Source organism: Anopheles gambiae, chromosome 3, assembly GCF_943734735.2.
Source record: "Anopheles gambiae chromosome 3, idAnoGambNW_F1_1, whole genome shotgun sequence".
In the NCBI taxonomy this organism is placed as follows: Eukaryota; Metazoa; Arthropoda; class Insecta; order Diptera; family Culicidae; genus Anopheles; species Anopheles gambiae.
This window is the reverse complement of record NC_064602.1, coordinates 56,558,592-56,572,366: the sequence shown is the minus strand read 5'-3', so window position 1 is coordinate 56,572,366 and position 13,775 is coordinate 56,558,592. Positions and strand designations below refer to the sequence as shown.

At 40.7% G+C, this 13,775-nt stretch overlaps 2 protein-coding genes and 2 long non-coding RNA genes across 5 annotated transcripts; 2 read left to right on the top strand and 2 right to left on the bottom strand.

Annotated features, from left to right (window-relative positions):
• The first annotated feature begins 744 nt into the window (after window positions 1–744).
• Window positions 745–2,818, top strand: LOC4397774 (uncharacterized). The gene is made up of 3 exons (XR_009766224.1): window positions 745–885; window positions 967–1,232; window positions 1,305–2,818. It is a non-coding gene; the product is annotated as an uncharacterized LOC4397774 (long non-coding RNA).
• On the bottom strand, window positions 2,806–4,556 carry LOC133393518 (uncharacterized). The gene is made up of 2 exons (XR_009766228.1): window positions 3,930–4,556; window positions 2,806–3,808 (listed from the first exon to the last, which is right to left on the bottom strand). It is a non-coding gene; the product is annotated as an uncharacterized LOC133393518 (long non-coding RNA).
• A 155-nt stretch (window positions 4,557–4,711) lies between these two features.
• LOC1278624 (protein Dr1) lies at window positions 4,712–5,644 on the top strand. Its single transcript, XM_318244.4, has 2 exons — window positions 4,712–4,964; window positions 5,037–5,644. Exons 1-2 carry the CDS (start codon window positions 4,869–4,871, stop codon window positions 5,469–5,471), a joined length of 531 nt encoding a protein of 176 aa, XP_318244.2. The 5' UTR covers window positions 4,712–4,868; the 3' UTR covers window positions 5,472–5,644.
• Window positions 5,645–8,436: 2,792 nt separating this feature from the next.
• Window positions 8,437–9,840, bottom strand: LOC1278625 (DNA-directed RNA polymerase II subunit RPB3). Of its 2 annotated transcripts, XM_061658749.1 has the most exons (4): window positions 9,765–9,840; window positions 9,371–9,629; window positions 8,739–9,301; window positions 8,437–8,674 (listed from the first exon to the last, which is right to left on the bottom strand). In XM_061658749.1, the coding sequence occupies exons 2-4, from the start codon at window positions 9,454–9,456 to the stop codon at window positions 8,502–8,504; spliced, it is 822 nt and encodes a 273-aa protein (XP_061514733.1). In that variant the 5' UTR covers window positions 9,457–9,629; window positions 9,765–9,840; the 3' UTR covers window positions 8,437–8,501. The 2 variants fall into 2 exon arrangements, with proteins under 2 accessions (XP_061514733.1, XP_318245.2); XM_318245.5 differs by having other exon boundaries at window positions 9,371–9,831.
• Window positions 9,841–13,775: the final 3,935 nt, after the last annotated feature.

Below are 13,775 nucleotides of genomic sequence, written 5' to 3'. Positions count from 1 at the left end.
GTAGCTTAAGGAAGCTGCTTAGGCGCTATTTAGAAGGACCGCCTGGAACTTTGATGCTGTTTATCTACTGCAAAAGGCGAATTAGAGCAGCGATCTTTAGCGTGCCAAAATGAGCTGCTTAAGCAATTCTGGTTATTTGGGGAAATTTGTATGCAGAGAGTGACAGATGTCCCACACAATGTCGCCCAGCAAAAGCGATAAAAATCAAGGTGTTATAAATGACAAGGTGAAGTTGTTCAGAGCAAAATGACATTTCTCTTCCGTGGGCTCCGGTATAAAAATCGGTAAGGGCTGGTGCGGGGTAATGAAATTTGTATGCAGAGAGTGACAGATGTCCCCTACAATGTCGCCCAGCAAAAGCGATAAAAATCAACCTTCTAAATACATTATCCTTGATAAAAATCAACCTTCTAAATACATTATCCTTGATCAACACGCTGGCAGGACTGTCAGTGGTGAGTGACTGCAGCAAGGTTATTACCGTATTAATACACGATGCGCAATCTCAGATTGCGCATACATTCGTTTTATCAAAACATATGTCATTTCGCGTAGCCAACCCTGAGCTATAAACGTCATTTCCATACAATTTCAGATTGCGCCAAGATTGCGCATAAATTTTCAAGATTGTATGTCCGAGATATATAAATATTTTTTGACAGATAAATATATCAAACCGATCCGTTTGACAGATAAATATATGCGCAATCTGAGATTGCGCATCGTCTATTGCTACGGTTAGACTCTATACAGGTTACGACAAAAGCCCGTTTTGGCCGATTTCCAATGAAAAAATGAATGAAAATTTTGACAGACAAATTGGATTGGTTTGTTTACAATTGGACTGGTTTGTTTACAATTTGACTGGATTTCAATCGTGCAATGGTATGGTGTTTGGTGTTGAAGCTTGTAATTTTTAAGTTATTTAATTATTTTGTGATTATTAATTTTATGATGAATTAATAGCTGTGGCAAGGGAGAAATCGACTAAGTGAGATTCCAGTAAAAATATGCTTTCGTTGTCGTGATCCAACATGAAAAGATCCAACATGAAGGAGTTTAAGATTGTGTCAGGGAAAAGGATTACATCGAGCAAGTGGAGGATTAATGTGAAATCATTCGCTTCTCAGCATTACCAGCATTACGGATAAGGAGATAAATAAGCGTGTGAAGTACACAGCTAGAAAGCATATGTTGGAGGGAAAATGTATGCTGTTTTTGGAACTTGCACGGTAATTTGAGTCACATTTTCATGAAATGAATATAAAAATAATTTTCATTTTTTATATACTCTCTTCTCCTAGATGTCTCAGGTGGGTGTGCAGTGCAGACACAGTTTCATCTTACGAGTTTCTTTTCCGTCCAACAACAGTAAAGTATATATGGAGAGGGAGGGGTGCAAAGTGCCGTACTTTCCCAAAGTAATCACTGTTCGTAATAGGTGAGGAATATTATCATGCCTGGCTGTTGCACAGTATCCGTTGGGATGAGGTCTAACTCCCTCGAGGCTAACGGACGATGTCCCATTCCGCCCTACTGCAACATAGTGTCCAGATGACCGAGATGGCATGTTGCTTCGGCTAGGTGAGTATCGTTGCACTAATGAACCAATGCCCCGTTGAATGTAGTTCCATTCCAGGGAACGAAATCTTTTATCGACCGGATGCAGCTGCAGCATTAGCAGAGGGAGAAGAGTTATGCCACTATGGGTATAAAATAGAGATGTACTGTCATATAGAGATATAACAGTGCCGTGCAGTGCTTTTGGATTTAACAGTGCAGCATGATGGACCCAGTACATAAATAAGCAACAATTGCAACCATAGCCTGACTCCAGCGTGTGATCTGGAGGGATAATAAGTTTTGACACGCAGACTGGATGCACGCGATCATACGTCATCTATCATCTCGGTTCATTATTTAATTTAATTTTATTTAGTTTTTATTTCATACAAATATCTGCTTCAGAAGGCTAAATATAAGGAAACATATAAACAAAAAATTGAAATAATTATAACAAACTAATAACATATTATAATTACAAACTAACAACGTAGATTGGGCCACAAGCAATTTAATAACACAGACAATATAGTAGGATGGCACAGATATGATAAGGAAACGAGTTAAAGAACTGTAGGAAGAGGGAGCGAAGAGATTGAGGGAGGATATGAAAGTCAAACTCACCAGAGGCACTGTTGAAGCGATGAAGGGATTGAATAAACGGATCGTTCGAATGATATAGCGTTCTTCTCGACGGAATTAGTATAAATTCGCGGCTTCAGAAAGTGAGCGGGTGTGTACAGTGTAATTCTATTAAGTAATGAAGGACAGTCAAAAACCCTAGAAAGTAAGGACGTCGGGTTCACCCGAATGAATAGTAGTTGTAAGGAAGCATAACTGACTCCGACCCGTTGGTGCAGCGAGTTTGGGTCAGGTCAAAGTAGGTTCAATACCCGACCCGTACTCGCTGCACCAATGGGTCGTAATCGCTTATGCTTTCTCGCATCTACTGGAATCATTGCACCTAATACTTTTATTTGCAACTTTCAGGTCGACCCGCACAACTCCGGGTTGCTTGGGATTGCTCCGACCCGGTAAGTTCTAGTTGCTCCGCCTATCACAAGTGTGTGTGTATGAAGAACGTGTGTGAGTTGTCGGATCGCTGACCAAGGAGTAGGAGAATGAGATAAAAGTGAGGGATAGCAATTAAACCACACGTGCAGAGAACTAGGGAGTTAATGTTTAACGAGTCCGTTGTAGTAATAATAATTGTAAATAAACTTCAAATATAAACTTAAAACATATTTTTGTCTAAGTTATTGTGTTATTGTCAGTAAAGTTTGCCGTGTACAGTACGGGATCATTTAAAAGTTTACGCCGCACTTCTTGTAACAATGACTACTAGTTGTTTTTCGGTAGCATTTATCAAACACGATTTTCCTCTGTAAAGTTGACTGCCGTGGAAAGCATTCGTCTGGACTCGTCTTATCTGGAGATTTGTCACTTATGATGATGTGGTATCACAAATCCTTTTAATACGGACGTCACACGAAGCGTAAACTTTGGCGTAAACTGAATTTCAGCCATACAACCCTGAAATCTTTTGACAGGAAGTTTACGCTCTCCCATACAAATCAAGCGTAAACTTTTTGAGTTTACGCCTCGTGTGACGTCCGTATAAGGTTGTAACAGTTGTTTATAACAGTTGTAGAACAGTAGAGCTGTCAAAAACTTCCGCGCCTCCAATCGCGCCTGCTGTTTCGCAGAGATACCCAACTTCGGTATTGCTGAGATTTTCGCGGTAGCGCGAATTGATTATTTTTACTTTTTCTGGCGGATTTGTGTGAAAACTCGTGTCGAGAAATGAGTTTTGTATGTTATTTTGCACAAACTACGTGAAATAGATAATTTGATTCGCAAATTGATAGTAAAATATTTCTTCTTGGCACATTCAATCGTCACTAGAACTCGGATGGTTCCATACACGAACCGCGATTATCTCGCCTATCTGTCAGATTTTATAACATAATTGACAGCTCAAGTCATACGCGATTTTCGCGGTACCGCGATGATCTCGGTTCGTCTATTTCCAGCCTAACATCCTTTTCGCTCTGCTATTGTGCTTGACGCAAGTTTGAACGTGACCCGTGTGGCATGAATGTAATAGACCCTCGCTGTTGTTTAACACTACTGCAACTGCCGGGACGACATTTATCTCCCGACCATTCGCTTTTGCACTTAAATGAAGCTGCACCCGAGGCGGCATGAATCCTTGACCCCCACATTCGTTTCCTATGAACCGGAACTGTAACAGGAGCAGCATAAACGATCACCCTGTACCCGTCGATTGTAGCGAATCGGAATGGAGCCTCGCGGCTTCCCACACATCGCAGCGATGAAATCCTTGGCAATTTAGCAGAACTTACTCAGCATTGAACAGGCCATCAAAGAAGTCGTATTCTATTAACGATGGAACGTGGTAGGATGAAGAAAACTAGAAGCGCTAGTTTCGTCTTCTGCAATCTTATTTATGTTGTTTATTCCAAGCATCAGCTGACCGGCGTCGATTTTGACAGACAAATTGTAAACAAGGTTCACAAAATGGTGACCCCCTCAATCGCTCTGTCGTAACCTGTATAGAGTCTAATAACCTTGGCTCCGGTATTAAAATCGGGGAGGGCTGTAGGGGGGTACAGGCGGTCCCCGAGATACACGGTTAATGGGGACCGAAAACGGCCGCAAAATACCGCGTATCTTGAATTTCCGCGTAAGTCGAATCTCGTGATTTCCAGCTAAAATATCACAAATTTTCGTGTAATTTTGCAAGTAGGGGGCGGTTTTAGTCACTTTATGAATTATTTGACAAGATTCTGACTGAATATAACTCTTTTAAACCTTTTGAAATAGTTTTTAACATTCGATCAAAACGGAAATTATTTGGCAATTTGCAATTGATGTGTCAAATCAGTACAATTTGCTCAAAGAATTGTCAAATTTAGAAAACCGCGTATCTCCGAATCCGCGTATAAGAGGTACCGTGTATCTCGGGGACCGCCTGTATAGAAAATTGTATGCGATTTGACATAACAATACTCAATGATGGCGCCCGGAAAACGCGCTAACAATTCACCTCTTTAATAAAGACACCTTGCGTTGAAGGCACGTATTGTCACATGCGTCGGGTGTGAAAGAGCTCTGACGACACCTGCTTTATAGTCACTTTGATCATAAACACAGCATTGTTGATATTTGGATGGTGTCTGAATTCAAGAGAAAAGGAATGGAAACTTAACGTATTATCCTAACGTTTTCCTTTCTTCTAATAAGCATAACTGTTTAGTAATTAACAACACAAAGGAAGGAAAATGTCTGATCCTCATGATGAACTTTGTCCACCGAACCAAGAGGACGATGAACTAACGTTGCCACGAGCCAGCATCAACAAAATAATCAAAGAGCTGGTATGAATTGGATTGCTTAGCCGTCTTAGTCTTAAGCGAAAAGTTTTATAATAAAACATTTTCATTTCTAAGGTACCGTCAATAAGAGTTGCGAATGAAAGTCGTGAGTTGATTCTGAATTGTTGCACTGAATTCATACATTTGATCAGCTCGGAAGCAAATGAGGTTTGTAATCAGAGAAATAAAAAAACAATTAATGCCGAGCATGTCTTAGAGGCCCTCGATCGATTGGGGTTCAAAGATTATAAGCAGGAAGCGGAAGCTGTGTTGAACGATTGCAAACAGGTGGCTGCTAAAAGAAGGCGACAAAGCACTCGACTCGAAAACCTTGGCATTCCCGAGGAGGAATTGTTACGACAACAGCAAGAACTCTTTGCTAGAGCGCGTGAGGAACAGGCAGCTGCTGAACAACAACAATGGTATAGCGTTCAGACTGCTACACTACAGAATGCCGAACTTTTTCAAAAACAAATGTCTCAAGACGAAGACGACAGCGATGAATATTAAACATAAATATTAGCCTTTCATGAAAAGTTTCGCTGAGTAGACCAGAGAGAATTGGTGAACGGAAAAACAGTGCACATAGTTAACAACGGAGCATTGAATATTTTCTAAGAAAACAAGAAAGCAGATAAAATACCGAATTTTCGAAATATAACAGAATAATCGTATCAATACAAGTTTACTTCATTTAAGGTTTATTCTCTACACCGAACTCGTATTTACCTGAACTAGAAACTTTACTGGCGGCGGTCTCGTGATACAGTCATCAATTTCGGTTCAGCTTCTTTTTTGCCTGCGTGGTGGACGATGGAACGCGACTCGGGAGATTTTTTTTGATGATTTAGTATGATCTCGGCTGTTTTGGACGTACCGTGTATACCCAGTGGCGGATTAAGCAGAACCCAAACTAAGCCGGGGCTTAGGGGCCGAAGCCCATCCCCCGCTGACAAGTAAATTTGCGTCCCATTTTTCTGGTTTAGAATTCCACTTACAACTTCTTGCTTCACACTTCAGAAAGGCCTTCATTCCTGTAACCACTTAGGACTCGTTTTAATCCGACACTGTGTATACCTGGCCATACAAATTAATATGGGCATCGTGGGTTCAATCCTCACATAAACCGTCCAGCCGAGGCAGGAACTGACTAGCAGACTGCATGGTACTTAATAATAAGTCTCACCTTGACCGCGTAGTGCGTCATGCCAATAAGATGAAAAAGAATCTTTACGCTGTTAATTGTGAATGTTAAAATTTTCTTATAACACTTCTAGCAATCGACATTGAAATTTTACTTATTATTGCGTCTGTGGCGCTTCGCTCAGGTACTTTATTAAACACTCGGCTGCGCACCATCCGTATCGTGCCCTGCTCGACTGGCTGCTCGCAACTAGTGATGGGCAAAACGGCTCCGAAGCCGGAGCCGGCTCCGCACCACCGGCTCCACAGCCGGCTGGTTTTACAGATATTTTCTAGTAGAATATGCCACCTTAAAAAGCGGTATGTAATGCATGTTTAACAAATTATGAACAAAATTGGCACTATATACAGAAGTTTCGGCTGCACCCGCGGCTCTGGAGTCGACTCCGCACCCACGGCTCCGGAGCCGGTTTTAACACAGCGGACCAAAAAACACCTTTTAATGATGTTTCAATTGAGAGAATCCGTAAATAGTCAAGTAAGTCATGTTTAAAGGAATTTATAAAAAAATAAATTGAGAAGTTTTGAACATTGTTAAGAAAGACGAGACCAACGAATGCTACACAACGTCATGCATGTCAATACTGCAATCACATCGTGCGTTAGCTTCCACACGTGCGAGAAGATCTATTCGTTTTTTATTACGCTATCATACTATGCCGTCTCTATTCAACCGTTGGTCCGATGCTGTTGATTCGCCGCCGGCTCCGGAGCCATTGAAACGGAGCCGTTGGTGCGGAGCCGGTTCCGGGTAAAAGTCGGAGCCGACTCTGGAGCCGTTGGTGAGCTCCGAAGTGCCCATTACTACTCGCAACACCCCCCCTTGCGGCCCGCGCTTAGTGTGCGGGTCACACTGTCGTCCTCTGGACACTGACCGGTGGTAGCGCAACTACAACGGCAAATCTAGGGGCGGCACGACTGCCCACAACATCTCCCCCTTTTACTTATCCGGATAGGTCGCACCGACACGCGCATATTCCATTGCGGGAATATCGGTGTAGAGACACCCTCCGGTCCTAGCTTCATTGTTCTGGGGCATTGCATCGTTTTGGGGCATTTTTACCCGGCTACCGTAAGCGCTGCTACGACGTTCTTAGAAATCTCTCCGGCGGCGACCGTAATGTCCCGCTAGCCTCATCCGGTAGGAGAGCATTTCCCAGCAACTCGTTCCGCACGCTGGTACGTCGCTGCAGGCAATCTCTCCGGCGGCAATCGTTTTGTCCCGCAAGCCTCATCCGGCTTGCAAGCCCACGGCTGCAACCGGGGCAGCATGGCACCATGCCCCCTTTTCCGTCGGCACAACGGCAGCAGCGGGGCGGCATGGAACCTCGTTCCCTCTCCGTCGAACACAACGGCAGCAGCGAGGCGGCATGGAACCTCGCCCCCTCTCCGTTGACACTACAGCTGCAGCGGGGCGGCATGGGACCTCCCCCCCTCTCCCTGGTCTACGACGGCTGGAGAATAACAATTCGCCCCTTACACTGCCGGCGTTCCTTGGGCTGCAGCCATTAATTCTCAACAGCCTATATAGGCCTGGCATGACCGCGTAGGACGTTACGCCAAATAGAACTGTTACTAATTTCCATTGCCTCCAACTTAAGACAGAGATTTATAGATCGTGCATATACTATTATTTCCGTATATCTTCTTTCAACGGGAGCAGTACTACCAGGAACGCACATAACATATTCAAAGATCAACGATTCAACAACTTCCACACTTATGATTTTCTTTAATACGCGTACTCTACGTTAAATTATTAAAAATAATTCCTTCTCTTAATCCAATAATTCAAATCTCCAATAATTAATCTCTTTTCCAATAATTCAAATCTCCAATAATTAATCTCTTTTCTCTTTTTTTTAATTAATCAGGCGTCTCCAAACTTTCCAGTTTGCGGGCCGCATTGCTTCACGAATAACATTGTAGAGGGCCATTTCAGCTTTACTACTTTTAGAATGAGTGAAAGTGCAAATCTCACAAAAAATGTTAACTAAATATATCAAATTTCTACAGCTTTCTTTTATTGATTCTCGATTTTCGTCTTTGGAAATTAAATGTCTTAATTCCGAGTAATTAGACAAACAAAGAAGCTATTTAGCTTTACAAAGTCATCACGATACGCTTTGAAAATAACATACAACATTGCCAGATAATATCATTGCAAATTCTACCTGTAAATATTGTTGAAAATTAATATGAATTCCTTCATCAAGCTATCAACCATTAGCTTTCGACTTTAATAACGATGAAAAGTGTATCAATGTGTCAATTGTAATGTTTGTAACATAGCTTATTTTATTAAATTATTCTATATAGCATGAAATCGTCTACGATTCAAATAGCCAAAACGTCTGTCTCATGGCTTAATTGAGTCTGCAAATTTGACAACTTGTTCTTCAAAACTTGAACTCCCATCAGCACAATATTTTCTGGTTTGAGGGCACCAGAAGACTCGACATTAAAGAAGAATTTGTTTGGCTTCAACTCCCAGTTATAGTCAGCTTCGTCTGGAAACACAATAATAATTGATAAATTTGGCAAAATATTACTAAAAATGCTTTTTCAGCTCACATTTGTCATCGTCCAATTCGGTATGTTCTGATTTCGGCCATTCATCAGGTTTTGGGTATAGAGTATGTCTCATTGCATTATCTGGATCGTATTCAAAGCTAACACCACATGTAGGATTCCATTTCGCATGTTCTTTCCCGAAGCCTTTTTTGGCATAAGCTTTTAGCTTTAACTCCTGTCCTTTGCGAAGCTTAATGATAAGTATTTCATCCGTTCCTTCTCCGTATTCGTTGTCTTCATCGTCTCTATGTCTGGATGTAACTGGCAATACCCTAGGGTCACTTGATTTCAGATCAGCTGTTGTAACATGTCGAGTGTGCTCCTCGTTGCATTTTACGTCCAAAGTGAATTCCACACTGCACTCGTTACAGAAGTCCAAGCACGGGCAATCACGGCTGTATTGCATACGATCTACCACTTCATCTGAAATGAGCGGTATTAACCCAACGCGATGAGCAAGAAATTCATCGGCTAGAACAGTTGTATTAGACTCCAGCTGCACCCAATCGATCGCAAGCGTCGGCGTTTCCGCAATAAATACTCGCCGTAAACTATTGGCCACACTGCAAATACATAATAAAACATAACCAAACATTCTTTCGATACATGCGATGAGCTGCATTCTAGTTTACCTTAATTCTGTGTCTTCAACGATAAATTTTACATTTTCGTCGGTTAGCTCCGAGATTGTAACTGATGGTTGGTTAGCGTAAGGCATTTTTATGCCCAATGAGCTTATGATTCAGTTTTGTAATGTTAGTTAGGTACAAGCGTTGCTTCTCATATTCAAGCTTTGATGTCACACTGTTTCTACTCAACAACTTTTCTGCGAGAGTCGCTAGGGCAAGGACCGTAAAGATATCAGGTCAAGTTATAAGCCCGTTTTGACAGCTAGGTGGAAGAAGAATCGACGAAGAAAACTGACAGTTAGTTTTCCGCGTTTGGCGAACGCTTCAAGTTCTCGAAGGAAAATTTCCATTTTAAATCGGGTGCTAATAAACTTCTCATATAAACTAAAATATTCACCCAAATTGATCTCCACCAAATATTGACCATGCAAAACGTAAACAATCCATCAATACATATACAAGCGGAAAACCATCTGTCAAAATCGGAGCCCAGGGGGGGATCGCCAAAAGCGCTATAACTACAGGCGGTCCCCGAGATACACGGTTAATGGGGACCGAAAACGGCCGCAAAATACCGCGTATCTCGAATTTCCGCGTAAGTCGAATCTCGTGATTTCCAGCTGAAATATCACTAATTTTCGTGTAATTTTGCAAGTAAGGGGTGGTTTTAGTCACTTTATGAATTATTTGATATTATTCTGACTGAATATAACTCTTTTAAACCTTTTGAAATAGTTTTTAACATTCGATCAAAACGGAAATTATTTGGCAATTTGCAATTGATGTGTCAAATCAGTACAATTTGCTCAAAGAATTGTCAAATTTAGAAAACCGCGTATCTCCGAATCCGCGTATAAGAGGTACCGTGTATCTCGGGGACCGCCTGTACACCTCATTATACATTCCACCTTGCGCTAGGGTAATTTTACTCAGAGTGACCAGAAATTCCGATTTAGGGCGGTGGCAACGCTCATCGGATGCGATTTTATCGGACGAGATCAAGGTGTTATAAATGACAAGGTGAAGTTGTTCAGAGCAAAATGACATTTCTCGAAGCGATTAAACGTGTGGGTTTAAGTTCGTTTGTTGTAAAACATATTTGTGTGTGTTTGTTTACTTGTCGAATTTTGAGACTTTCAGTCAAATTATAGCTAAGTTTCTAGTTATTTTGCTTGACGTGGTAGCTTCTAGCCACTAAATTAGTTATTTGATCTGATTTCAACTGAAGATTAAAATTGTATAGCTTTTAAATAGGTTTTAAAATTCGACCAAAAGGGAATTTATTTTGCATTTGACATTCGATGTGTCAAACTTTCATTCGAATTTGACATTCAAACTGTCAAATTTAGAAAACCGTGTGCCTCCGAATCCGCGTATGAAACCGTCCAAATAGACATACAGCGACAACGCCGCGCGCGACAAAAAGTAGCTCAATTTTGCAAACAGAGCTACTCAACTCGCGCGACATTTTTGCTTCATCCGAAATAATCGAATTATCTACTTTGTTTACAAGCCAGATTAATGCCAAACGTAAAAAAATAGATTTGAACACATTTCAACCTATTTTTGTGTGTTTTCAAATAAAAAACAAGTTGGTTGACTGAGTCAAATGAGCTACTTTGATCTACACCGAGTGAAATTTTGAGCTATTTTTCGTCGCGACGTTGTTGCTATATGTCTATTTGGACGGAAAGGTACCGTGTATCTCGGGGTTCGCCTGTATTTAACCCTTAAGTTGACAACCGGATACCCGGGTATTTTTTTCAACTTCGAACCGCTATAACTTTTGATTCATTGCTTTTATTGACCTGAAATTTTCCGTAGCCTCCCAACTTTGAATTTATGATTTTTTGGTGCATAAGTTGTAATTTTAAACAGCCTGTAAGTAAAAATTTTATTTTTTTTTTAACTTTACCATGTTAGTTGGCAACCAGCATACCCGGGTATTCCATATATTTTGTATGGAGAATGACGTTTCTCTTTTCGTACAGGCGGTCCCGAGATACACGGTTAATGGGGACCGAAAACGGCCACAAAATACCGCGTATCTCGAATTTCCGCGTAAGTCGAATCTCGTGGTTTCCAGCTAAAATATCAGTAATGTTCGTGTAATTTTGCAAGCAAGGGGAGGTTATAGTTACTTTATAAATTAGTTGATATAAATCTTACTGAATATAACAGTTTTAAACCATTTGAAATAGTTTTTTACATTCGATCAAAACGGAAATTATTTGGCAATTTAAAATTGATGTGTCAAATCAGTACAATTTGCTCAAAGAATTGTCATATTTAGAAAACCGCGTATCTCCGAATCCGCGTATAAGAGGTACCGTGTATCTCGGGGACCGCCTGTATTGTGCTTATTTTCGAGTCAAATTCAAGCGATTCCAAATTTCAATTTTACCGTTTTGTTTATAATAAAATGTAAAAATTTAATGAATAAATGAAATAGAAGAGAATATATGGTCGGCATTACTTGCTTACAGCATTAAAATATATAAAGCATTGTTTACCTATGAAAACCGTTAATTTTTTGCGTCAAAACGTGTGGAATTCCCGGGTATGTCGGTTGCCAACTTACGTGTGTAAATTTGGTTGTCAACTCTATGGTTAAGGCGTATTTCAATTGTGACCGTTCAAATAGACATAGAGCGACAACGTCGCGCGCGACAAAAAGTAGCTTATAATTTCACTCCGCATAGATCAAAGTAACTCATTTGGCCCAGTCAACCTACATGCTTTTTGTTTAAAAACATAAAAAATGACTTAAAATGTGTTCCATTCTAATTTTTTACGTTTGGCATTAATTTGGCTCGTAAAAAACTGGATAATTCTATTATTTCGGATGAAGCAGAAACATAGCGCGAGATGAGTAGCTATGTTTGCAAAATTGAGCTACTTTTTTTCGCGCGAGACGTCGTCGTGCGCGACGTTGTCGCTCTGTGTCTATTTGAACGGTGACGTGCTTCTTCATTTGGCCATAAATAATTTTCTATTCCGCCACATTCATTTTCATCACATATATGGAGTTTTTTCACAAGGAATGTTAGCTGAAGCCGTCCGCGATGTTTAATTTTTTTTCCAAAATTAAATTTTAGGGCTTTTTGTGCTAATAAAATAAGTACAGGCGGTCCCCGAGATACACGGTTAATGGGGACCGAAAACGGCCGCAAAATACCGCGTATCTCGAATTTCCGCGTAAGTCGAATCTCGTGATTTCCAGCTAAAATATCACAAATTTTCGTGTAATTTTGCAAGTAGGGGGCGGTTTTAGTCACTTTATGAATTATTTGACATGATTCTGACTGAATATAACTCTTTTAAACCTTTTGAAATAGTTTTTAACATTCGATCAAAACGGAAATTATTTGGCAATTTGCAATTGATGTGTCAAATCAGTACAATTTGCTCAAAGAATTGTCAAATTTAGAAAACCGCGTATCTCCGAATCCGCGTATAAGAGGTACCGTGTATCTCGGGGACCGCCATTGTCTATCATCTGTAGATTTTGGATGCAGCCACGGTTACCGTTCAAATAGACATAGAGCGACAACTAAGTAGCTAAATTTTACAAACAGAGCTGCTTGTCTCGTGCGGCATTTCTGCTTCATCCGAAACAATCGAATTATCTAGTTTGTTTTCAAGCCAGCTACGCAAAAAATAGGTTTGAACACATTTTAAGTGTTTTTTTTTGTGTTTTCAAACATAGAACAAGTTGGTTGACCTCCCAAGTGCCACAAATCCACTAAACGACCACTAAACGGCTTCTAAACGACTCAAGTTCTCTACCTAAACGGAATATAGAAAGACTTCGTCTAGCAGACGGCAAACGGTTCAAGCATTCTAAAAATAGCGAAAAAGCTGGTGGCGCTCTCTGTTGGTGGGATACCCCAACCAGTTGAGCTTCATCGCTTGGAGGAGAGTTTACTCATTTCCTCTGTACTGTTGTATGGTTTCGCATTGAAGTTATGCATCGCTAGAACTAGAATGGCGATACGATTGTTTAAATACTAAACTCCAACGGATACCATCTGCACTGGAGCAAGTGAGATTTGAGTAATGGTCGTTGGTGTTGATACCCACGTATCTGACCACACGACCATTCATATAGATTTTTGCTCAGAAAGTTAGAAGGCTATATAGGTCATAATAAGATGAAACTTGTCGAAACACATTACAAGAAAAGGATAGCAATATAATGATGAGTGGAGCTTTCATTTTTTTCTATGAATATTCAATTTTCCAGTCGTTTAAGCTTAATCTGTGGCGATTGCTGTGTTCGATTGCTGCTAGAGCGCCGCCTGACTGGGTCAAATGAGCTACTTTGGTCTATGCCGAGCGAAATTTTGAGCTATTTTTTGTCGTGCGAGACGTTGTCGTTGTCTATTTCAACGGTTAGTCGGGGAGC

Coding starts and splice junctions, on each gene's coding strand:
- LOC1278624 (XM_318244.4), top strand. CDS start 4,869: ATGTCTGATCCTCATGATGAACTTTGTCCACCGAACCAAGAGGACGAT. Junction 4,965..5,036: donor ACAAAATAATCAAAGAGCTG/GTATGAATTGGA, acceptor TTCATTTCTAAG/GTACCGTCAATAAGAGTTGC.
- LOC1278625 (XM_061658749.1), bottom strand. CDS start 9,456: ATGCCTTACGCTAACCAACCATCAGTTACAATCTCGGAGCTAACCGAC. Junction 9,302..9,370: donor GTTGAAGACACAGAATTAAG/GTAAACTAGAAT, acceptor ATGTATTTGCAG/TGTGGCCAATAGTTTACGGC. Junction 8,675..8,738: donor CGAATTGGACGATGACAAAT/GTGAGCTGAAAA, acceptor TTGTGTTTCCAG/ACGAAGCTGACTATAACTGG.